Source organism: Truncatella angustata (genome assembly GCF_020726525.1).
Source record: "Truncatella angustata strain MPI-SDFR-AT-0073 chromosome Unknown BKA67scaffold_4, whole genome shotgun sequence".
Lineage (NCBI taxonomy): Eukaryota > Fungi > Ascomycota > Sordariomycetes > Amphisphaeriales > Sporocadaceae > Truncatella > Truncatella angustata.
The window spans coordinates 3,773,429-3,796,482 of NW_025763384.1; the positions used below are offsets into that span (position 1 = coordinate 3,773,429).

The following is a 23,054-nucleotide window of genomic DNA, read 5'->3' on the forward strand; positions in this document are numbered from 1 at the left end:
CTGAGATACCAGATGAGACATCACAGGCCATATTTATCAGAGTCAATCGGTATGTTGCCGACTTCTTGGCACTTTGGGATGCATCTGTTAACTTTAGTCTAGACTAGTCTAGTCTAGGTTAGCGGGTCGGTAATCTTCCGGCCCGAGCGAGATTACTTAGTGCGTCGGACATAACGATAGGCCTGTTGGAGCTTTTGAAGATGAACTTTTTGCACCCATGGTAGTTACATCCGTAGGGGCTTCATTTGCATTTTCCTAAGTATCACACCGTTCCAAACATATATCTCGGAGACGTGGGATTGTTTGCTGTTGCTGTTCATTCCTTTTGAGGCAATTCAGGAAACATATCCTTATATCAACAGCCACAATGCTTTGTCACCAGTGCCGCCGAGTGGCCGTAGTAGCAGTACGGCAGCTCGCTTCGTCATCGCGAGCTCAGAGCACTATTGTGCGAACTGTGCTGACGTCGGGACCGACAACACAATATAAGCGAAGCCTGTTTCCTACCCCGATACGTTACTCGACATCTTCCGAAGCACAAGCACCTTCGCCAAGTATAGCGGGTGTGCCAGAAAAGCCAGACTATCTCAACACTGCCGAATCAGAAATCTGGGATAAGCTCACATCTGAGTTCTCACCGTCCGAACTTGTGGTGCAAGATATATCTGGTGGCTGCGGGTCCATGTACGGCATTGAGATTGCCTCCGAGAAGTTCCGTGGTACGAACATGTTGAAGCAGCAGCGAATGGTCAATTCTGTACTGGGTGACCAGCTGAAGAGCTGGCATGGGGTCCAACTACGAACGAAAGTACCCTCCTAAGGATTAGTGGCTAGATTATAAATGGGCAATAGAAATGGGCTCCGCCAGGGCACCATGAAACCAGCGAGAAAGAGGCGGCAAGGATGTTAATCAAGGTTAAAATGACGGAGAACCCGGGCAATTATTGTGACCGGCCGCAGTGTACACTGAGTTGTATAGTAGATGTACAACAGGCCCGAAGTATAGCTCTTTGGAGAAACCAATCGATCCATATACCCTAAAAATGTTCGACTTCTCGGCGTCACCATTGGTGTCGGAAATTTTCAGACTCGTCCATATTGTGCTGCTCTAGCAGTAGATGGGCAGTTCGGGATCTGCTCCGAGCGATCTAAATATTCTATTGGGTGACACTTTGAACATCTATAACGGATAAGCCACTTGTGGCGCTCTGTGATTTTCCGCAGCTTAGAAAGAAGTATATCCTCGGGGTGAACGAACAAATCCTTGTTGCTTAGCATGGCTCCAGTACATATCAGGAAGCAGTAATCTACGTATCAGATATTATCCAAATTAGCCGATCAAGGATTAGCAGTGATCTTTTCCGACTTATTCGTCACGGGGTTGCAACTTGAATTGTGGTCTGGGAGTTTCATGGCCCGCGATACTACGTGCTCACAAACTGAGCGAGAGTCAGTACTTGAATCGAGTCTCCAGGTCCTGAAACTTAGTGCGACGCTGAAGCCACAAGTGAGCGCGAATTTAGAACAGGTTAAATGGCCAGGACTACTTCACTATACCCGCTCAACAAGTCAGAACTATGGTGACTCACTCAGGTGCATCTTGAGATTAGTTATGTAAACTCAGGAGTTAGATCCGGTTGGCCAATATCCCGGTATCTGTGGCTTCGACATGTTGGCCTTTCCAAAGCTAATAGTCAGGTTACGATCCTTTGTGCATGGCGAGGCGTGCTATTATATCCCCATACAGTTCCATGCATACCGCCGGCAATGCTTTTTGGCTTTGATCTTGCAGATGGGTACTTTTGGCTACCAACTCGCTGGGCACTACAAAACGGGCTTAATGGTGTGGTGTGTGTATAAAAAAGGCATCGAATATTCGGCACGCATAAGTTACACAAAATCACCATGGTTATACCTAGCCAGGGACCGTTTCTCCGGTCTTAGGACGGAATGAATATTCTGGTTGGCCTCATCGTTGACACCCACACCTTGTAGTTGTTATCTACGATGCAACAACGATAATCATAGTTAGGAACACAACAACCGTGGATCGGCCCGCATTTGACATTTTTCATCTCCGGTTTACTTGGTAGGGCTGTAACTGCGATGCAATTATGGTTTTCAAGGGGCGGAGCGGGCCATCGAGCAGAGATCGGAAGAGCGGAGATAGACGAGAGAGGTCTTCTTTCAAGTCACAGCAATATTGAATATAAGGTTCGCCGGACACGCAAAAGCGGTACGTAGCGCTTACGGAATCCGATATGTTTGAGTGGTGACTCGTACGAAATGGGAAAAAGCAATATGCGTGCACCGAGTACTTGCAGTCGTTTCGCACTAAATCTCCCAGCGACCAGGCACTTGGAACCCAACCCTAAATTTTGAGATGCGATGCGCCGTTGGACAGATAAGCGAGAAAGCGTATTTTGATCCCCCAAAGTCCCCAAAGGTCTCGTGTTAAGCTTCAGGGCGATCTCTCAGGTTTTCAATATTGTGGCATTTGAACCGTCATTACACAGGATGAAGTGATCTAGCCAGCGATGATGTTGCTCGCCAATCGTGCTAGAAGGCTTGAAGTGGACTGAAATGCAGGTCTTCAGGGATCTGTGGCTTAAGCCTTGTAACAATTGGTTAAATGATTACTGAACAACAACCACGACCAACATCAGCCACGTGCTCCCCCAAACCCCCTTCAGGGTCCTAGCAAATATCGAGCCCTGTTCACGTCCTTGCTTACGGAGTACACATTTGCTTTCTTACATTGCTACCGAAACTCTTCAAGGCCCAAGGGTAGAAAAGCAACGTTTTGGCAAGATGAAGACAGATCTGAGGAAGCTACAACCCGCGTCCCCCGGCCGGGAGATGCAACCCGCTCGCATCATGGCTTGTTTGCGGCCGTCTTGAGATCGCCAAGATATCAGCTCATGACCTACTCTATCCCCGAACGACGCAACCCTATTGGGGGAGCGCCGGTGGTCTCTCAGACAGCATGTATTGACTAGTAAGACTGGGTTCTGTCATGCTGCTGAATTTTAATATATCAACACCTCTGGCGAGGCTTTTGCAAAAGCATTCGGGTGCCCTCAGAACCAAACGTCAAGTTGCGGTCTACATCCGACAAAGCAGCCTTGGACGATCCGTGTCTTTTCCACAAACTGCGCCCAAGCCCGTGTTAGCTGCTGTGGGGAGGAGATAAAGAAACTTACCATCTGCTTGATCTCATTTGTGTCACGTCGAAATGGCATATAAGATGGGCTATGGGGCGGAGACGATGAGCGAGTCTATTCATCAAGGCTACAACACTGTTAAGAGAGCATACGGGAGCAATCTTCAACACCATTCATACGCCCAAAACGCACTAAACACCATGTCAGGCTACGATATGCGCTCTCGGCCCATAACGATAGAGGTCCAGCCCCCAAAGGTCATCCAAAAGGGCGTGCCGATGTGGCCTCCTCTCGTCGTTAGCATCCTAGCAGAGCCCGAGGAAACCATCACATTCCAGGTGCTGGTTCAGGATGCCAGCGGGTCCATAAAAAACCCCTGGGACGACACCTATTACTCGTCGCAGGGCTGTTTGGTCATGAATGGGCAATATCTGGACGGAGAAAACAAGTTGTACGCCATCTTCCCAGATATTGTGTTCAACAGCCCCGCGCGCAAGTATCGGTTCCATATCACCACGACCAAGAACTACGGTGCTGAGACGGTGGACATCTGCGATAACACGGTGCAATCGAACCCAGAGTTCAAGGTGACGGTTCACTCCACGAGCACTGAACGAGGCTGTAAGTGACTTGGAAATTTATGGCGTTTTATGGCTGCTAACGCTTATCTCAGCGAAGGAGGAGCGGGAACTACTGAGGAGAATGCGTGCGAGTCGTGTATTCGATGTACCAAAGGCACCCAAGTAAAAGTCTTATACCAAATAGGCACTCGTAGGCAACGGCAATACCAGAGATTATAGTTTAGTTGAAGCGCTGGTCTTTGGGGGGGAGGATCTAGATTTCCTTGGCTGGTTTGAATCACGGCGTTTCTGAAAAAGAGGTAAATTGTTCAACTTGGCGTCACTATGGCACGCCGGAAAAGGCAGTATGTCTAGACGTTGAGGACTTAGAAATTTTAAATTGAGGTTCACGATATTTCTATTCCGCCATTACTGGAAACCAGTTGTGTTCATTCAGTCTGAAGCCGACGTGGTACTTCTCTGGCCCTGACTGCCATGAAACGAAGGAAGGTTGAGTCTTCTGGAGGTACTCAACCCTGGAATGTAACGTGTCACTTTTCCGGCAGCAACAGGTGCGATCTCGACAACCCATGCAATCACTGCATGATCATGAGCCTTCAAAAAGTACCTGGCCAAAATTTTCCAAGTTCATCATGATCTGCCGTCTTCGTAGCTAGGGTTCTGGCACGTTGTACAACCATTTGTTTTGTTAGTCGCCAACCCTTCCATGCGTCTCGGTGATACAAGACCAAATAACCTGTTCTTAGGAGTCCTTGCGATATGTGTAGTGCGACTTACATAACACAGCATTCGGTCTGCACTCGGTCCTTGACGGCCCCTGACAAGGCCCGAAGTACCATATAGCGTCGACCGGCATGCACGAGCCCAATTCAAACCATGTCCTCGAAGCGTTTTCCAATAATGGTAGTGTATGACCTTGGATGAGGTGCGAAGGGAGGTCGCAATTGCGTATTGATGCCGCTTCGTTGGTGTTATTAGATTGTCATGCCGTGGACATCGGAGCCGTACAAGAAATTGCAGCCCGATGAAAGTGCGCGAAGAAACTACGAGTGATCGACGTTGCAGGAACTGTGGAATCTGTGAGCCGTTGCGCGAGAATGCAGCCCGCTCGCGAGGCATCAGGGGTAGATGCAGCGAATGCAAGATCTTGCTGGAAAGTGCAGCAAGGCTGGTGGCTGACATGATGACCTGCGGCATGTCTTGCTGCATATGGCGCCGCCGTTTCTGCACACATTGAGATGTCCAAGATTGTGGGCGGGCTCGGAGATTTTAGGCTGTCGATACCCAAAACGCAGCAGGGATTCTTTAGATCTGGCATTGGGATCGTCTTTCCGATATCACTTGCGATTTGCTCCTGGATTTGCCGTTTTGAGCGACATGCAGTCGTTTTGGATTTGGGGCATTGAAAACTTCCTTTTGGAACACAAATGAACGGTGAGCAAACGCCATTTGCAGGGGCAGGCTGCCTGTCAAAACCAAAAATCAGCTCATTATGATTTCACGAGGCGAACGCCCACAGAGCCTAAGAGATCATCCGGACCTGGAATACAACTCTAAGCGGTCACTTCTGGCGGTGCGGGCAAAAAGCAAGTCCGTTCCCGCATTTGCGCGGGCGTCCTGCTTCCCTGCTTGTGTGGAACGTGCCACCTACCCAGCTCGTTGGATTTCTCTGTCGCTTTATAGACGGAGAAGCTTCCGATAGTGGCTCATGTTGATATAAGCACGATGAATTGCCTGCCGAGAAACATTGTATATCTGCGCCATGCGCACATGCAGCTACCTCCTAAGATTTCGTAGACGTAGCTGTGAGGAAACCCACCCCATCTCCCCCAAGAAAAGCCACCTGATTGAATTCATTCTACTTACAGTTCGCGTTCATTCAATATTGTGTTACAATGTTCCAAGGATACGAACTGACATACATGTTCGAATACTATACCGGCCAGGAGCCTGCAGTCAGATTTGCACGGAAGCAATGGTCTACTCTGATGTGGCTGACATCCAGGGGCATCACATCGGGGTTGTGAACTTTTGAGACATGCCAAGGACAGTTTTGTGAAAGCAGATAGTGATAGCTGATGAATTTCTGTAAGGGTTTTCCTGCATGCTCAATCCAATCAACACGACCTGGCTCTTTTCATGTTGTGCTATGCGCGCTCCGACAAGCGTGTCCTAGCTACAAAGCACAGCCGCAACGCTGCCATGGAATCTTGGCATATCATTGACACCGAAAATTCTGTATCACACGGACGCTATTATCCCATCACAGTCAGATCGGGGTTCAGGCGAATGCAAGCCACATCACAGCAGCCGAGTGCAAAGTGTGCCTCTCATCTATGGCAACAAGCTTTTCGGGCAAGCTTCAAAGACACGAAAGGCATACCTGAAGAGCCACATACTTTGACTTGAACAGGATTGCAACAAGCCGAACACAGTCAATTCGCAGGGTAGCCCATGATATACTCAGGACGTACTCGTGATAGGCACAATAAGGACGCTGATCGCTTGAAATGAAATTGACATTATTTATTATAATTCAGTACATATGACATACTGACGTGAAGTCTAGCTGACGGGCGCGTAGCCGGCAGGAGGATTCAACCCATCGGGAATCTCCAACTTGAAGTCATAGTAGACGGGAGCTGGGTTGCCCTGCCAAGTCTGCTGGATGCTGGGCAAGATAGTTCGGTTGTGCGGCTTGCTACAACTGCCCAAGTTAGGACCGGGGTATCTGGTGTTTCCTCCATGGGTGTTGAAGTGTCCAGCATAGGAGTAGTTGAAGTATCTGTTCTCAAGCTCAATCTCACCATGCCACTCCCGAACCGAGTCGCCAGTCTTATCGGCGACCAGCTTGAAGACGTTGGCACCAACGTCGAATCGGCCGAGAGTGTGGAGATCCCAGTTGGCTGAGACTGTGGAGATCTCACTGTAGTGGTTGTAGTAGTTCTCGTCACTAGTACCAACAAGCTCAGCCGGCACAGCATCACCTAGTAAGATACCAAAGATCTTGTTCTGGATGGTGTAGGTCTCATTCTCATCAAAGGTAACGAGAACAAGGGTGTTCTTCATGAACTTCTCATCATCCAACAGAGGCTCCAAGAAGGTACGAGACCAGATGCCAGCAGTGGTGACATCGGTATCATGACCATCGCTAGTCATGTTGGGGGTGATAAACATCCACTGCGGAAGTGCATCGTTCTCGAGGTCCACGTAGAACTGGGTGAGGTTCTTTATCAAAGAGAGGCGTTCGGTGTTCTTGGCATTGTTGTTGTAGATGACTGCCGGGTTGTGTTTGCGAACATAGTCGTTGGCCCCAGTCTCCTGGTTGACCCATGCCATACCCTCAAACCCAGTGTATGGCATGTCCTCTTGGTACTCACCCCACGTGATGCCCTTGTCCTCAAGCAGATCAACAATGGTGGAGACGTTGGCATCAACTTGGTTGAAGTTGTCATTTTGCATACCGAAGTAGTCACCACCAATAGCTGCGATATAGTTGGGCTCACTTGGATGAGTGACAGCATGGTATCCGTCTAGTTTGATACCTTTCGTCGCTAACCATGCCAAATTTTCTGGAGTCCGTTAGCAAGAGACGCTGGATCGAAGATGACATTGACATACCATCACCAGCAGCCATGTCATAGTCAGTGTTCTCCAGCCAGATCACAACAAACCGATCGAATGCTTTACCCTTCACATTGCTAGTTGGACTTGATGTCTTGGCTGTCGCACGAGCAGCAGCAACTGACGCTGCCGCCGTCGCAGTGTACAGGTTCTCAGCCTGTGCCGCAACGGTCGCGGCCAGCAATGGGATGGAGAGCAGCATGTAATGCATTGCGGCTGCTATGATTGAGTATGAAAGGACGTATGACAATGCCGAGCACGCAACAGTTCAGGTCCTACGGGAAAAGCTGGGTAAGCGGCCACCGCAGAGATATAAATGTGGTCAAGACGTGATATGCAGTGTAGCGAAGAGACGAAACCCGACATCCGGTTCACGACACGCAAATTACTGTCCCACTCCTCTAGGTTAGGGAATTATTTTCGTAAGCTGCATCCTCCAGGGCCCTCTTTGAACAACGCTGACAGGCTGGATGCGACGCGAATGGCGAGCTGTGGTAGACAGGAACTTCTGAAGCCTGCAGAGTAGATCATCCCCTCACCCCGCGTCACACAATAGGCCAATAGGAGGACCCGTCGTCTCACCCCGTGGGTGGTTTGTGCACGTCCGGAGGCTAAGGCGTATATAACATTCTACTAACCTAGAAGATGGATGGAAACAAGCTTTTGCGAGCCTTTAGCGGTCTTGCACTTCCCGCTGAAGTATCAAGTTATGGCATCACGCGTCGAAACTTGTACGGACAGGCTGCATTCAACCGCGACGATTGACCGTAGGGTCCTGTCGAAAGAATCCGACGCATGAAATTTAGAGCCTCTAACCTAGCATGGTCCGTCCACGATGCCTCGGTGACGAATTTGAATGGCAATACCGGACATTGTTGTGCAAACTATGGCGTCGTTGAACTAGAGAGGAAGGTGTAGAAAGTAGTAACATGCACGTGCTGTCAATAGGGCCAAGCATTGGCACCAGGAGGCGACAGGTGGATTTGGTGGGCTGTTTACTAGATCCTCTCCACTGAAGAGCCGGTGGTGTGCAGGGGCCAAGAGCCCAAGTTCATTAGTCTACGGAGGTGGGCGAATTACAGCGGCGACATCTCCAATCCCAGCGTCCTTTACCCAAGACAAGGCCACGGGGATGCAAAAGATGCAGCAAATTTGTCCGGACGAGGTTGCATTGAGGCGCCCTAGACTGCCGTAGCCAGGGTCGCCAATAGGACTAGGCTCACTGGGGGCGATGGCCATTGACGAGTAACGTGCTTTCAAGGAATCCAGGCATAGCTACAGTCTGGGCACCTGCTGATTGTAGCATTCATCATTGGTTGAGGAAGGTGATCTCACAGGGATTACGCGTTCACCACATTGCATAGACGGGTGAGTACTTCACATCTCCATTAATGCGAGCTTGTTCAGTAGTCGGCGTCTTTGCTCCATCGAAGGACTTTGTTATTCCACTTTCTTTGTTTCAATGAGTCGGGACTCGGCACGATCAACGCAAGACGAAGGCTGGCTTCGCTGCTATGAAGAGTTGAACATCATATTTTGAATCCCTCACGACCTTTATCGCAACGAAATCCCAAGTCAAACGACAGCAAAAGCTACAGATGTAGCGACTCTACTCAAGTGTTCAAAAGACGAGTGTATTTGGAGATTTCGAATCTTAGCACTTTGGAAGTCGATCTAAAAAGGAATTAAAATAAACATTAGCGCGCACCGGATCATTATTATAGTTTGTTGGGAACGGAATCTGATTGTATAGCTTTGAATACTGCTGGTTCATCGAGCAGAATCTGTCAGGCGGAGATACGCAAGCAGCATTCAGTCTGGCTGCCTAATTGATTATCTCAATCAAGGATCATATACCGTTCTACAGTCATGGCGATCAACAACGTCCTGCAGGGCATTTCCCAACAGGAGCCCGTCTATGAGTCTATCCCAGCAACTCCTTATACCCCGTCAACTTCTTTGAGTTATCCTAGCGATGTAGAGGATCATGACCTGGAAATATTCGGCACCGCCAAGCGTCAAGCGAATCAATTACCTACCCTTTCGCGCTTCCTGGCGGACTATACTTTAGGTTTTGCCGACGGATTGACTGTGCCATTTGCTTTAACCGCCGGATTGTCTTCGCTCGGCCAGACAAACACAGTCATTCTCGCAGGAATGGCAGAAATCGCGGCGGGCAGTATCAGCATGGGTATTGGTGGATATCTCTCGGCTCGAGGAGACATTGCAGCGGCAGCAGCCTCGCTGAATGATGCTAAGCGGCAAAATCAAGCAACGCAGACGGACCTTGAGAAAACGTCGGCGAATATGAGCAGCAAAGCTGCATTGGAAGAATACCTTGAACCTCTGCGATTGCCAAAGCATTTACTGGATGCTGTCAAAGCTCATGCCAATATGCAGCCAGGTATCGTTCATGCTATTGTCGCGCAACGCGAGAGCCTCCTGGCCAGGAACGATGCCAATTCTGAGGATGAACAGCCATGCTCACCGATTTGGAATGGCCTTTCGGTGGCAATAGGCTATCTATTAGGCGGCCTCCTCCCACTCTTCCCGTACTTTTTCGTCACCGACGTCAGCGCTGGTTTGAAATGGAGCTTTGGCGTCTGCGTGATAGCCCTATTCATCTTCGGCTTTACCAAGCACTATCTGCTGCAAGAGGAGGTCGAGGATAAGCACTGGAGTCACGCATGGCACTATCACTCAAGGCGGTGGAACAGAATCAAGCAGAGTGCCTGGGAAGGTCTACAAATGGTGATTCTTGGGAGCATCGCTGCTTTCGCTGCACTTCTTTGCGTAAAAGCCTCAGAGCTTATCGTAGGATGAAGAGGTTCTCACGTTTCCCATGAATGCTACATTGCTAAGAGCTCTCTTTGATATGTGCCCTCCTTTTTTAGATACAAGTATTCTGATCTAAGGAGTGCGAGAAACAAAATTATTCTAGTCATCGAAGACTGCGCTTTTCACGGCTATCCATAACACCCACGAAGCGACACCAGAGCATTCACTGCAAATGCTGCCTTTCTGTGAAAGGCGAGCATATTACTGAGGCCTCAACATAGGCGTTCCACGACCCATCATTGGAGGCCCGCCTCTTCCCATACCGTTCATCGGAAATGTTCCGGGAGGTTGACCCATACCTGGTAGTGGCCCGCCCCAAGTGGCCCCTGGCATCGGGCCACCTGGCATCGTACCCATGTTGCGGCCAGGTCCGGGTCCAGGTCCAGGTCCAGGTCTAGGCCTCGGCTGATCGTCCCAATCTTCCTCAGTCATCTCGCTTGTCGACTCCGATATCGAGCGTGAACCGTTCCCGTCTCTCTGAGATGAGCCGCTCGACTTGGACCGCGCTCCAGAGCTTTCGGTGGATGACATTTTGGGCATCCAGATACGACCGAACCAGAAAAAGGCTAACAAAACGACAATGATAAAGCCGACTATGCCTCCAATGATTCCACCGAGCGTATCCTGACTCACTCCGTCTGAGCTTGCTGAAAGGACAAAACTTGCTGTTGTCGCTGCCGCTGCTGGACCAGCATCCGTCGGTTCCCCAGAACCAAGCGTCACGGTGTAAAGTTCTGTGCTACCTAGCCTGTTGAATGACTGGACCACAACCACCTCCGTCGGTGATGAATCCCTTTTCACCCAGACAGTTGTATATTGGATTGATGTTACAAGTAGGATAGCCATGTTCATATACAGGCTTCCGCATGAGGGTCGTTGGTCCTGTTATTTATACCGCGGTGTCTGCACGAAGAGGGATACACTCATAATCTGTAGAAGAAGCAGTAAACTAGACAACACCAAGTAAAAGTCTTCGCCTCGTCATCGTTTTCGTACCCCATGCATGGCATTGAAGTCTGAACTGCTGGGCCCTGTACAATACCGAGACTTGCATCTGCTGTCACCCAACGGCTGAGACAGCCTGCCTGCCTGAGATGATTATTCCAAGGAAAACAATCCGGTTCACACTTCTTCATGGCCGTATCGACGCGCGCTCTGGCCCAGAAGCCGGGCAAACATGGTGAATGCTTGGCAAAATCATGTCGTCGGGTTCAGGCTATTGGTTCGGTCCTTGCAGAGCAGTATTATCACCTCAAACATGTGTGACTACCCGTCTCCAACTTCCAGTTCGTGCCGCCCACCATGTCTCCATTGTAACCGAGCCAACGAGTGAAGTCTTCGGATCTTGTTTGTTAGCAAGATGCGGGGTTCGGCCTAAGTGTGATGATGCAGCTGCCCGTTTTCTTCACATCGAAAGGCTTCATGCACACTCAAAAAGCAGAGACATCTAGGATTGGTTCGTTTAACATTTCTTGGTGCCACAACGGTGAAGGCGACCTGGAGCCTCGCGGGGCCCCGCATTCGATGATATGCAGTTTATCTATCAGTTTGGGAATCCGCTGCCAGTGAAGGCGAAGCTTCCAAATTCCCGAAGACGGTCGGCTGGAAAACTTGCCAACATCATGCCGCTACCCATCACTCACTCCGCGATCAAACGACAACGTATCATATGAAGGGGCGATAGTCTGAGCGAGTGGCTCATCTAAACGTTCGTATCTGATGTTGTATGCATGCATCCCGCTTTAAAGATTCGTTTGAGTGGTATGGTGAAGTTAGGATGACCTTTGGCTTTCATTGCTAACTCTTTTAGTCCTGTTTAATGTGAGGCAGCCTCACCAGCTAGGATGTCGAAGTTCGAACGTCGCGCGCCAAACCTCAAGACTAGTAAACCAATATCCAACAAACCATCCCATTGGAACTGACGACAATCATTGTAACAGATTGTTGTAATGTGTAGTAAAACAGTTCTCTCGATTTGTATTCATAACCTTCGATTTTAGGACTGGCCTAATTTGTCGTAAAGGTTGCCGGTAGAATGTGCCACCCACGAGTCGGACTTGTGCTTTCAAACTGCCCGTGATCACAAACTCGAGAGTAATGATACAAGGTACGAAACGAACTCCGAGAAACAATAAACAAGTAGGAAACTGGGCTTCCGAGGACATGGGCAGGGTGCATGAATACAAACAATATCCACACCTAGACTAATCGACACCCGTTATTTATTTTTATTCTTTCTACGCTCAATCCTGGTATGTTGGAAGCAAGCACTATGTGAAACTGTTTAGACAGCTAGAGGGGGGTTGAAATCCAGGCAAGGATAGACCGCTCTTCGGTGGCATCTGATAGCCTTGCTCGCAAAATTTCGACGGGTGCGTACGGCTAGTTGCATTCCCAGTCGACGTATATAGTTTAGTCATCCTTACCTAGCACGTGGCCCTGAGTTAGAACCAAATACCGCGGCGAATCTGAGGCAACGTGAGTCTTCTACCCTTCTGCCCCGAATGGGCACTTGGGGCATGCGCTGCCAGTGACATAGGCTGGGCATTTGTTGGCCCATTCATGTTCGGTCCCGAACTTAGAGCGCGGCTGTAGATCATCGCATAACCCATATTTCTTTTTTTTTCTGCGCTGGATTAAATATGATTTCTATATCCCGACAATGCGGTCATGTGGATTTCCGTAATAACGTGGTTGCCTTTATACCCATGCGAGCTGTATATTACCACATCCTATCAATATACTAACTGTCGGCCCCGATCACGTGTTGTGGTGCATTGAACATTACGCCGCATAAGACTGATTTCTTGGAGAGAAAGTCTGGAACGGTATTAGGAGAGGCTAGATAGATATACCGAGGTGTGTGTTGGTTTCAATACCTGAACGGTCTATCTTGGTAAATTGTCCCATGATAATTTGGCTATTTCCATCCGAGTGATTGAAGATGCCTGAGAGGTATCACGCTGTCACCCTACACTGCTCCTTTCCAAATACTGGTTATCATGCGTACAAAGCGAGACATATCCTCTATGAAATGTAGTCAGCGCAGAAACGGCGTGAAGCAATTAAGAACGTGAGCACTGACTGCAAATATATGCCAGCATTCCTTACAGAAGGGCTACCTTCGAGGAATTATCGACGAGGTGTTTCGACACCAAGACTTAACACACAAGCCAAGTCCATGTTAACGCTGTGAAGTTACACAGAGGAAGACCGGTGATTTTTCTATGACTGTGTCAGCGTATCATGATCTAGTGAGATAAGCCACGACCAAGTTGATTGGAATGCATACCTCAGCCTTCCAGGCCAATGTCATGCAGACAGACGACCTAGGGAGCGCTTGTATTCCACGAGTAGGAAGGTCGCACGGTGGGGCTATCGAACCAGGTTGCTCTATTGCGACCTTTGTTGTACTCACGGCCGATGCGATTTGGTTTTAAGATTCGGATTACATAGGCGGTGGGGGAGCGGCCGGATGCAGGTTGGCGGCCTATCGACATCCTTCATATGAGCTGAAACCTTGTACTTGGAATGCGTGAATGATGGTTTGACTCGTGTTGAAACATGATTGCTGTACCAACTTCCTTGCAACAATCACCTCTATGACCAGAAACACGATCAAACCCTTCATAACTTTCGTGCAGCTGGTCATGGGTCATGGGACCATCTACTTTGTCTGGAGCATTGTTTCCTTGAATACGAACGTGCGCAAAGTTCGTGTGTTGGATGTATCCATTGTGTCTTTTGTGATGTTAGATGATAGTAATAATATCCTTTGGCTTATTATTCAGCTTCATGTTCGGACCAAATTGCGATCGCCAGCCTATTCGCCAGCTTTTGTACCAGGACTTTACAAGGTTCGCGCAACGAGGCTTGCATTTCTAGAGTAAGTCGAGGATAAACCAGCGACTAGGGCCAGTGATGGGCATTCGGGACTCTTGCGAACATATGCTTGCATTTTTCTGGCCCAAATATCATCCAAGATATGGTCTCAGGAAGTGATAACCTTATCCTGTTTCCAACGGAAAATATTACCGTTCCTCTCCAAATATTATTGTGAATCGGTAGAAGCCACGAGCTTGTCGTCAATTGGAGCTTGTCCATGCATCCATACTACAAGATGAGACAATTAGCCATGCCACCGTAAGGCGGCAGTCGCCTCTTACAACGAAAGCATCATGGAGATTGTTTGGAATAAGTCCCGCCGACAAATCATACCCATCATACACTCTTGGAAGGGTCATAACCGTGCATGAAGACACACGAACCTTGTCACTCAATTTACTGACATCCGCTAGCAATCTTAAGGCTCTATTTGTTCCATGGTTAACGAGGCCACAAGTTATCGCAAGGAAAAGTAGATTTCATCAATTCGTGTGTTATTGTATTTGACAGCTTAATATAGAGGACATGCGTCATCCTTCTTCTAGAGAGTTGAGATGAGCATGACAACAACTGCAGACGCTGGTCGTATACCGAGGCTCAACTCAAGTCTTTATATCTCGCAAGAACAGAAGACGCCAGAGCCAATCTACACTTCGCACGAGTTTCGAATCTGCACACTGGGCATTTCAAGCTGCTGCTGACATACCTTGTGCATGATTGGAAATGTTTCGCAGTCTCCTTTTTCGGTACCCTAAGGTTCCCACTAAATTGCTTGAAAAGATAAGGAAAAACAATAGCATCAGCAAAACAGTGACAATAAGGAGTCCTAATATGGAGAAAACAACAAATCCGTAAGACGCTGATTGAAAGGCGTCGTTGTCTTGCAGTGCTGACGTTGCAAGACCGGTCTGCATTGCCCCCAGGACAAACGCCACGTAGACTACAATCGAAGCTATAGTGGCAAAGTTTGCTTCGAAAAATGACGAGTACTGATTCCAGGCTTGCGAATATCCCCTCAAGGACAACTGCGAGATGCGGTGAATTTTACTCAGTCGCCCTAGCCGCAGTTCTCCGTACAGAAATCGTGGGTTGACTTTGCCGTATATGTGCTCGGTGTCTAATTCCTCGATGAAGGACTTCCAGGAAGCCCAATTTATTCCGACCGGGATAAGGTTTTTCTCTTGCGCAACACGAAAGTCGCTCTCGAAACAGATCAACGCAGCATACGAGAAAAGAAAACCCGTGGCTGTTCTCCAGAGCCGCCGTTGGTTGCACTCTGTGCTGTCACCATGCACGAGCTGTTTCGCTGCCATTGAGCAGCCGCACTGGTTTCGACAACACAGGCATTGAAGCCAGAACCGTGGTTCCAACAGAAACCGAGGGAGGGGTTTCAGTAATAAGCGATTGTACGACCAGACCAGATGCAGATCAATCTGTTCTGTGACCATGAAGTCTCTCCCGAGAAGCAACTGGTAATGAAGTGGTCTAGGCGGCATAGGCCGGCCGGCTAACCACAAATAGTTGAACATCTTGGTGAGTCTAGTTAAGTCAAGTTCCTTCTCAATCCATTGCGAATCGTCCAATTTTGGTGGTGTTAAATCGTCACGACGTGTACGATACGAAGCAGGTAAAAGCGCTTCTAGGCTTTCTTCGCCAGCGTTCGTATTTCCCATTTTCAACAGTTGTGTCTCGAACGGGGGTTTCTGTGTGGAGTCAGAGGAATGACCCCTGCAGGTTTAAAATCGGAATTGCACTTACTTGACTCCAACTTCCTTCCATTATTAGAACTTGCGTATCAATAGTCCTAGACATAGATCGTACATGCGAGAAGGGAGAGAGACGATTACCACTTTGCGACGCCATGGTGAGAAAAGAGAATGACTCAAGTTTTATGCGCTCACAGCTTGGTCAGCTGTTGGATGTGGCACTCCCATGTTCCTAGGTTAGGTTAGGTTAGATGGTCAAAATAAATGGCCCCCAAATTAAGTTGAAACCTCATACGGTCAAGCGTTGCCAAAAATAACCAAGATCGTAGCCCCCTAATGCAGTCAGCATTAAGCAGTCAGCCGCACGAGGTTCGTAAATACCACCGAAGCATAACATGTCCGCAACACCAAATGAATAATGACTCTTCAACCTACAATAATCATAACGTGCTCCCCCGTCTCATCGGATAACCGCCTAGAGTCCTCGTCAAAAGAGTTCAAGAAAGTGGCGACATGTCTCTGAAACGTACTGGTACCCGAAAGGCCACGGCCGGTGCAAGCAGCCGTGCTAAGGGATACGAAATGGTCCAGCAAGGAGTTCAGGTGCTATACCCAGGTGAAGATGAAGATATTAAATCAGATATTGAGTATAGCTCCCGCTGCAATTTAAAGACTCCATCTAATAGTTCTAGTATTGTGTTTGTTCCAGGGCTAGGTGCACACCCGCACGATAGTTGGAAGTCAACTAAGACCGAGTGGAGTTGGATGACAAGCGCAGATGGTATTCGTGGGGCTTTTCCAAAGGCACGCATACTTTTATACACGTATGAGTCGGCTTGGCAGGGCCAACTGAAAGTCAGTCAGTTCATGGACAACATATCCAAGACTCTATTAGTGGCCTTGAGAAGCAGACGTGAGAACTGCAAGAAAAGGCCAATAGTGTTCATTGGTCATAGCATGGGAGGATTGGTGATCGCGAAGGCAATCACCATCCTGAATGCGCAGCCAGAACTTTGCCCGGTCATGTTCGAAACGATTTCCGCAGCTGTATTCTTCGGTACACCATTCGCGGGAGCCCCAGCTGCTGCATGGGCGTCCATGTACGCCTATTGGGCAGAAAAATGGAACAAGGCCACTACATCAGAATTATTAGAGATGATGAAGCCAGGAGACGAAACACTGCGGGAATTGAAGGACGAGTTTAGGCGAGTTGCAGCCAAAACCAAGTATAAGATCGAGTTACTATGTTTCTGGGAAGAACAACAGACTGATTTTACGAAGATAGCCCATCTTCCAGGACTCTTTGGGTTCACTAAGCGTCTTATACCTAAAGATGTCTCTGAGTTCGTCAGTAAAACTTCCGCAACATTTGAAGGTGACGTGCCGAAATATGGTTTGGCAAGTAACCACAGAGAATTAGTAAAGTTCGAAAGCGCCAAGGACGGGCGATGGAATTTCGTGGAAAATCTTCTGAAGAAGGTGATTCATGGAGCCTACCTGACAGCCAAGAATCGGCTTAGTGCCGCTCGGGATATAGAATGGGACTCTTTCAAGGGTGTCATGGAAGCACTAGATAGCGCCCGGGTTCACCCTAGTCGACTTAGAAAATTCTTGGTCAAGAATCCTGGCAAGTCAGCACTTATTACGCAAGAGGATGATTATATCAAGTGGCTTGGGAAGCCTGCTTCTGGAAATCATCCTCCGAGCGAGAGCGCAAAAGTGGATGGCATTTGGATCCGAGGCCCAGAAGGTAGAGGCAAGACCGGTGTGATGCTTGCCGCTTTGGACGACGTGGAAAACCTTGCCAGAATTGCCGAGCAAGAGAACGGGGAGCAAATTCTCTTCGCATACTTCTTGTGTGATGCAGGGAAAGATTATTGCACTGCTGAGGATTGTTTAAAGTCCCTCGTTTGGCAGCTCATTGAGCAGGAGAAAGCTCTGACAACACACGCCAAAGATTTTGTCAAGGAGAAAGGCAAAAATGGCGGTGTCAAATCGCGTGCAACGGCAACCGTTGAGAATCTATGGAAGGCATTACAAGGAATGCTTGCGGATGAGTTTGCCGGAAGTCGTGTCTACATCATTCTGAGTAACGTGCATCTGCTCCCTGAGGACTCGGACTCTACACTGAAATTACTGAAGCTACTGAGTCTCGAGCTTGAAGGGAATCAAATTACTGAGCCTAGCCGTGTCATGACGAAATGGCTTATCACAAGTCGACCGACATACGCCGTTCAGACAGCATTGGACTTGGAGCGCCTTCGAGTGATTAATCTGGAGGACGAAAGGTTTGGTAATCAATTCCAGAAAACACTTCAGAAGCATGCCAAAAGCAAGGTGGAAAAGTTGGAGACGGACAAAAAGTACAACAAGGCGCTTGCGTGGTTCGCCCGTAGTCTGATTGGGGAACGGGCACAAAACACCTCGTGGATAGACATTACATGTCTTCAGCTCGAAGAGCTGCCAGAAGCAGAAAGCGAACTAAAAGTTCGGAGAATGCTTGAAGCTATGCCGCAAGAGCTGGATGCTTTACTTAAGAATGCATGGCTCCAGATCTTTAGGACAGCGGGGGAGTATGGAGAGAATGTGAGAGAGATGCTTCGAGCTCTTATACTGACCATTGAGGAACCAGAAGAAGCGGAACTCGCTGTGCTATGTGGACAAGACGGATCTGACGATGAAAAACAAGAGCTCCGGCGATCGATCGAGAAGTGCAAACCTCTCGTCTCGGTCAAACGCACTGTTTGTTTCATGAACAGTGCGGTAAAAAAACACCTGATCGATAACGCCAAGGAACTGCTCGATTTATCACCTCAAGAGATAGCAAGGCAGCATGGCCTTCTCTCACTGAGATCGTTGTCATACCTCAAGCACGTATTCGGGTTTCCAGAGACTGAGGCACCTCCCACATCAGACAGTGTTGATGGAGATAAGGAAGGTTCAGATGCCGATGCAGCTGACTCTGATGACGGGAGTGAGGATGGCGTTTTGGATATAGACACAGAGTCCGAGGCTGGAGGAGACTTTGTTGACTACGATGAAAATTCGAACAGCGATGATGATGATGTTGATGATGATGACTGGGATGAGGAGTCAGAGCCTGATGCCGACCCAGAAGCCAGAATTCTGGAAGATCTGAATGTCTTCCCATATATGGTAAAGAATTGGCTCAAGCACGGGAGCAAGTCGACCGTAGGATTTGCCGATGATCTGAGTATTGACGATGAGTTTTGGAAATTTGACTCTTTATTCAGGCGTCGATGGCTGGTGGAATACAACAGGAATACGAAGGAGTTCGAGAATGAGGATATCAGGGGCATGAATGCGCTGCATCTAGTCGCTGCAATTGGTTTCAGGCAATTACTCATAGCGCTCATCGAGAACGGACACGAGGACGAAGTAGATGGCCTCGACGGATTGAAAAACACGCCGGTGAGTTAACACGGTCTTATTGCAATTACTTTGCTTTGTGCGATATCAGCTGACACGAGTCGACCCCGAAGCTCTGTTTTGCTTGTCATTTTGGCAATTCAGATATGGTTGAAGAGTTACTCGACAGGAAAGCAAACATCAACGCTGGTCAGGAGGAGAAAGAAGACACGCCTCTCCATCTGGCTGCGGAGGAAGGACATGTCGGTGTCATGAAGAAACTGATATTGAGAGGAGCAAGCCTGAACGCATACAGTCAGTACTCAGGACTTGTGATACACTCAGCAATATCCTCTGGAAATTTTGATGCCGTGGAACTTCTTGTGCACCATGGAGTCTCATTGTCTATTGACCATGACAATCTCGAAACGCCGCTCGAACAAGCTGCCTCGCTCTCTGACGTGTCGATGCTTGAATACTTGATGGAAAAGTATGCAGATCAGCTTTCTCCCCAGGAATACAGCAAAGCACTGATTGCAGCTGCTGTAGCTGGAAGTCTGGAGATATTGAACAAGCTGTTGCCTTTTGAGCACAGCGAGAATGACTATCAATCCGCTCTCGATGAGGCTGCAGGAGAAGGAAATTGGGAAATCACCAAGGTGTTACTCGAAAAAAGAGCAAATCTTAGTTGCGACAATATATTTTACAAGGCGGCAACGACGACTGATGACCTAGAGGTCCTCGAAGCACTTTGGGAATATACGAATGGGAACATCTCAGCTGACACCATCGATCAGTCATTATACAATACCACGGACAACAAGAAGACCGATACTGTTCAATTGTTGCTAATGAAATTTGGGGCAGATGCCAATGCTCAGGGCGACGAGTAAGTGCTAAGATATTGGTTTTGTCTCCAGGCGTCGTTGTTTTGACATGTATCCCCCGTTATTGCAATGCTGTCCTTTTCATTTTGCCTTCTTCTTCTTTGTTGTTGTTACATGCCACGTATAAAATGGCCACTGATGTCTGATAGCTATGGAAATGCCCTTACGGCCTCAGCATATGACGGCACACTCGATATTCTGAAGCTGTTGCTAGATCATGGCGCGACCGTCAATTCTGACGACGGCTGGGCTTTACAAACAGCTGCAACGGAGGGACACGTCGATGTTGTGAAGGAATTGTTATCTCGGGATGCAAATGTCAACGCACGTACATCCAATCCGGGATTTCCACAACAGACCGCACTTCAAGGAGCTTGTGAGCTAGGCCGTGCGGAAATAGTGGACATCTTGCTTGAACATGGTGCTGATCCAAATCTTGGTGGAGGTGAAGACGCCTACCCCATTATCACAGCAGCAAGGAATGGCCAAGCCGAAATTATAGGTAAGCTTATTTTTGCCCATGCCGATGTCAATGTAGTGGGGGAGATGATGGTTCTACTGCTTTGATAGCTGTGGCCAGAAAAGTCGCGAGTCTTGAGCCACTGCAGCAACTTCTGGACGCCGGTGCGGAAATTGACGCTACGGATAACAACGGCGATACAGCCCTTATTGCAGCCGCATCTGTCAACGACGACGAGTTTGTCAACTTCTTACTAGCCAAAGGTGCCGACGTTATGCACAAAAACAAAGATGGCTTGAATGCTATGCAGGTGGCCTATGATACGGACAACACTGGAGAGACCTTAAGTGTCCTAATCAATCATGTTTCCATCATATTGTCAGGAGTCAAGAAGGCCATCCAGACGGGCAATCGGGCCATCATTAGCGTTGCTAATGATGCAAGGGCTGCAGCACGGGAGGCCAACAACAACGATATCAAGGGTGATGGGCCACAAGCAGGATCAGATTATCCAACCGATGCAGATGCAACTTCTAGCAGGTCCAAATCTGAAAAAGATGAATTCGAGGATTTGCTTGCAGAACATGATTCAAAAAGCTACCCAGAAAATCGTTTCCTAAAAGATACCGACTCAAGTCAAAAGAACGACGAACTCAGTCATGCTGAAGTGATGTCAAATACTCAAGATATCAGGCGAGAAGGCAAAGATTCCGAGATGGATGTTGACCACGGCACTCAATTGGAGCCCGCTGACCAGACATACACTATTCAAAACCTTGAATACTCCGATATCAAGGCTTCAAGCAAATTCAGCTCATCAAGTGTCCTTCAGCATCACCCGGTGCACATTGACATTCATACTGGACCTACCGGTGGCCCTGGGTATCCAGATACCGCAGCCGCCACGGAACCGGGAATGCAAAACGGTACCGATCAATCGGTGCATCATAATCCATCCCAGCGGCTCAACACTTGGCATCAGCAACCAGGAACAGATTACAACATCCACCATGGGCCTAGCTACGAGAAATATCAACAAGTCAACGAAACCAGCCAAATTCTTGCCGTGATGCCCCAATTGGACCGAGAGGCTCCTGTGAGAAGGAAGCCAGCTCCAACGGCATATATTGGTGTGCACCACTCGCAAGACTTGGCCAACATTAATAACACAATTAGCCAAGCAGTCAATCCGTCTGAGCACCGACCAAGCAGCTTCGCTGCGTACAATCCAGAAACTCGTCAGCCAGTCTCCAAGTCCTCATCGCAAACTTCTTCGAGTCAAGCGCAAGTATTTGGTCAATACCAGTCAGCTCATCGACCACCGGGAATCCAACAGTCCTTTGAGCCAGGGTCGCTCACGGTACCCCATACACAAAGCCAAGCGCGGGATCGGCCTGTTGAGGATCATCACTACGGGGAAGGTTTGCGCAGCAGCTCCGACCAGATGCACCGTGGAAATCATATTGTTCACCACATCCCCGGGCATCCGACACAAACTCACAACTCTTTCTCCCAGCAAAAAAATGAGTATCCACCAAGACCGCAGCCAATACAAGCATACAGCGCTCCTCCTCAGCTGCAACAGCAGCAGCAACAAATTCGTTCTGGCAACGATACGTATTACGCCATGCCACCAGACTCAAGGTATCCGATAAGTTCCAGCAGCCAGCTCTATCAGAACGCAAACATTTCAGAGCAAACTCAGTATGAGTGGCCAGATCAGCCCAAATCTCGTACGCCTAGCTTCTTTGGTGTCAAGAACACCTTCAATCAAGCGAGGGGCAAACTGTTCAGCACAAACAAGAGTGACGACAGCGGTCGTTAATATTCAGGGGGACCCGTAGTCGGAGACGTGTCAAGGTTGTAAGAAGCAGTGTCCAACATAGATATTGTACGGACGTATGATAAAGCAAGGTGCTAGAGAATTTACGACGTAAAAATCACCAATTCATACTAATCATTATATTATGTATTGGTGATTCTAATATGGCATGGAACCGATGGGCTAGGATAACATATGTTTCCATTTCGAGTGTTGCGTCTTGCTTAACAATGTAACTAATCCGGCAATCTTGACCTCCCCTTGAGGGTGGTAGAACAAAGAACCACATTATGAAGTCTGGGCTACAGTTGTTCGTACCAGTATAGAAAGCGCAATGTATTGTAGGGAGAGGCGGCTGGCACATGCCATAATGATTAAGTTTGAAATGGCTACACACTGAAGCTACTATATGGTAAGTAGAAGCGCTAATGTGTACTTCTGACGCTTTTTATTCTTTCTTATAAGCCGTGTCTACAGCAGCACATAGCATCAACAACTTTAAATTGATGCATTCCAACCGTTGACCAGACTCAATACGTCAGCTGCCCTGTCATGCCAAAGTTCTTCATGTGTGCACACAAGCTCCTCCCATCGCAAAGATGGGAATATACGTGTCCACCACAACCTTTTCTCTTCTAAGCTTGTTTCAGATGACCCATCCCCTCGAGAAGAAATGTAGATTACTTGAATGTTAGGCTGTCTCATCTTATCTGGCCCA

General features: G+C 48.4%; 7 protein-coding genes across 7 annotated transcripts; 4 read left to right on the top strand and 3 right to left on the bottom strand.

Annotated features, from left to right (window-relative positions):
- Positions 1 to 206: 206 nt before the first annotated feature.
- Positions 207 to 1,184, top strand: BKA67DRAFT_566515 (bola protein). The gene has a single exon (XM_046102896.1). It carries the CDS (start codon positions 368 to 370, stop codon positions 818 to 820), a length of 453 nt encoding a protein of 150 aa, XP_045959150.1. The 5' UTR covers positions 207 to 367; the 3' UTR covers positions 821 to 1,184.
- Positions 1,185 to 2,809: 1,625 nt separating this feature from the next.
- Positions 2,810 to 4,143, top strand: BKA67DRAFT_290959 (uncharacterized protein). The gene is made up of 2 exons (XM_046096011.1): positions 2,810 to 3,785; positions 3,838 to 4,143. Exons 1-2 carry the CDS (start codon positions 3,236 to 3,238, stop codon positions 3,909 to 3,911), a joined length of 624 nt encoding a protein of 207 aa, XP_045959151.1. The 5' UTR covers positions 2,810 to 3,235; the 3' UTR covers positions 3,912 to 4,143.
- Positions 4,144 to 6,310: 2,167 nt separating this feature from the next.
- BKA67DRAFT_517511 (acid phosphatase) lies at positions 6,311 to 7,571 on the bottom strand (the record flags this gene model as incomplete). The annotated part of the gene is made up of 2 exons (XM_046097915.1): positions 6,311 to 7,317; positions 7,367 to 7,571. 2 exons carry the CDS (start codon positions 7,569 to 7,571, stop codon positions 6,311 to 6,313), a joined length of 1,212 nt encoding a protein of 403 aa, XP_045959152.1.
- A 1,667-nt stretch (positions 7,572 to 9,238) lies between these two features.
- Positions 9,239 to 10,192, top strand: BKA67DRAFT_659146 (VIT family-domain-containing protein; the record flags this gene model as incomplete). Its single annotated transcript, XM_046107404.1, has 1 exon — positions 9,239 to 10,192. The coding sequence occupies one exon, from the start codon at positions 9,239 to 9,241 to the stop codon at positions 10,190 to 10,192; it is 954 nt and encodes a 317-aa protein (XP_045959153.1).
- Positions 10,193 to 10,221: 29 nt separating this feature from the next.
- Positions 10,222 to 11,225, bottom strand: BKA67DRAFT_291044 (uncharacterized protein). The gene has a single exon (XM_046096012.1). The coding sequence runs from the start codon at positions 11,057 to 11,059 to the stop codon at positions 10,409 to 10,411; it is 651 nt and encodes a 216-aa protein (XP_045959154.1). The 5' UTR covers positions 11,060 to 11,225; the 3' UTR covers positions 10,222 to 10,408.
- A 3,328-nt stretch (positions 11,226 to 14,553) lies between these two features.
- On the bottom strand, positions 14,554 to 15,998 carry BKA67DRAFT_566524 (uncharacterized protein). The gene is made up of 2 exons (XM_046102897.1): positions 15,851 to 15,998; positions 14,554 to 15,795 (listed from the first exon to the last, which is right to left on the bottom strand). Exons 1-2 carry the CDS (start codon positions 15,953 to 15,955, stop codon positions 14,779 to 14,781), a joined length of 1,122 nt encoding a protein of 373 aa, XP_045959155.1. The 5' UTR covers positions 15,956 to 15,998; the 3' UTR covers positions 14,554 to 14,778.
- Positions 15,999 to 16,163: 165 nt separating this feature from the next.
- Positions 16,164 to 22,733, top strand: BKA67DRAFT_566525 (uncharacterized protein). Its single transcript, XM_046102898.1, has 4 exons — positions 16,164 to 19,230; positions 19,302 to 20,056; positions 20,204 to 20,556; positions 20,601 to 22,733. Exons 1-4 carry the CDS (start codon positions 16,312 to 16,314, stop codon positions 22,337 to 22,339), a joined length of 5,766 nt encoding a protein of 1,921 aa, XP_045959156.1. The 5' UTR covers positions 16,164 to 16,311; the 3' UTR covers positions 22,340 to 22,733.
- Positions 22,734 to 23,054: the final 321 nt, after the last annotated feature.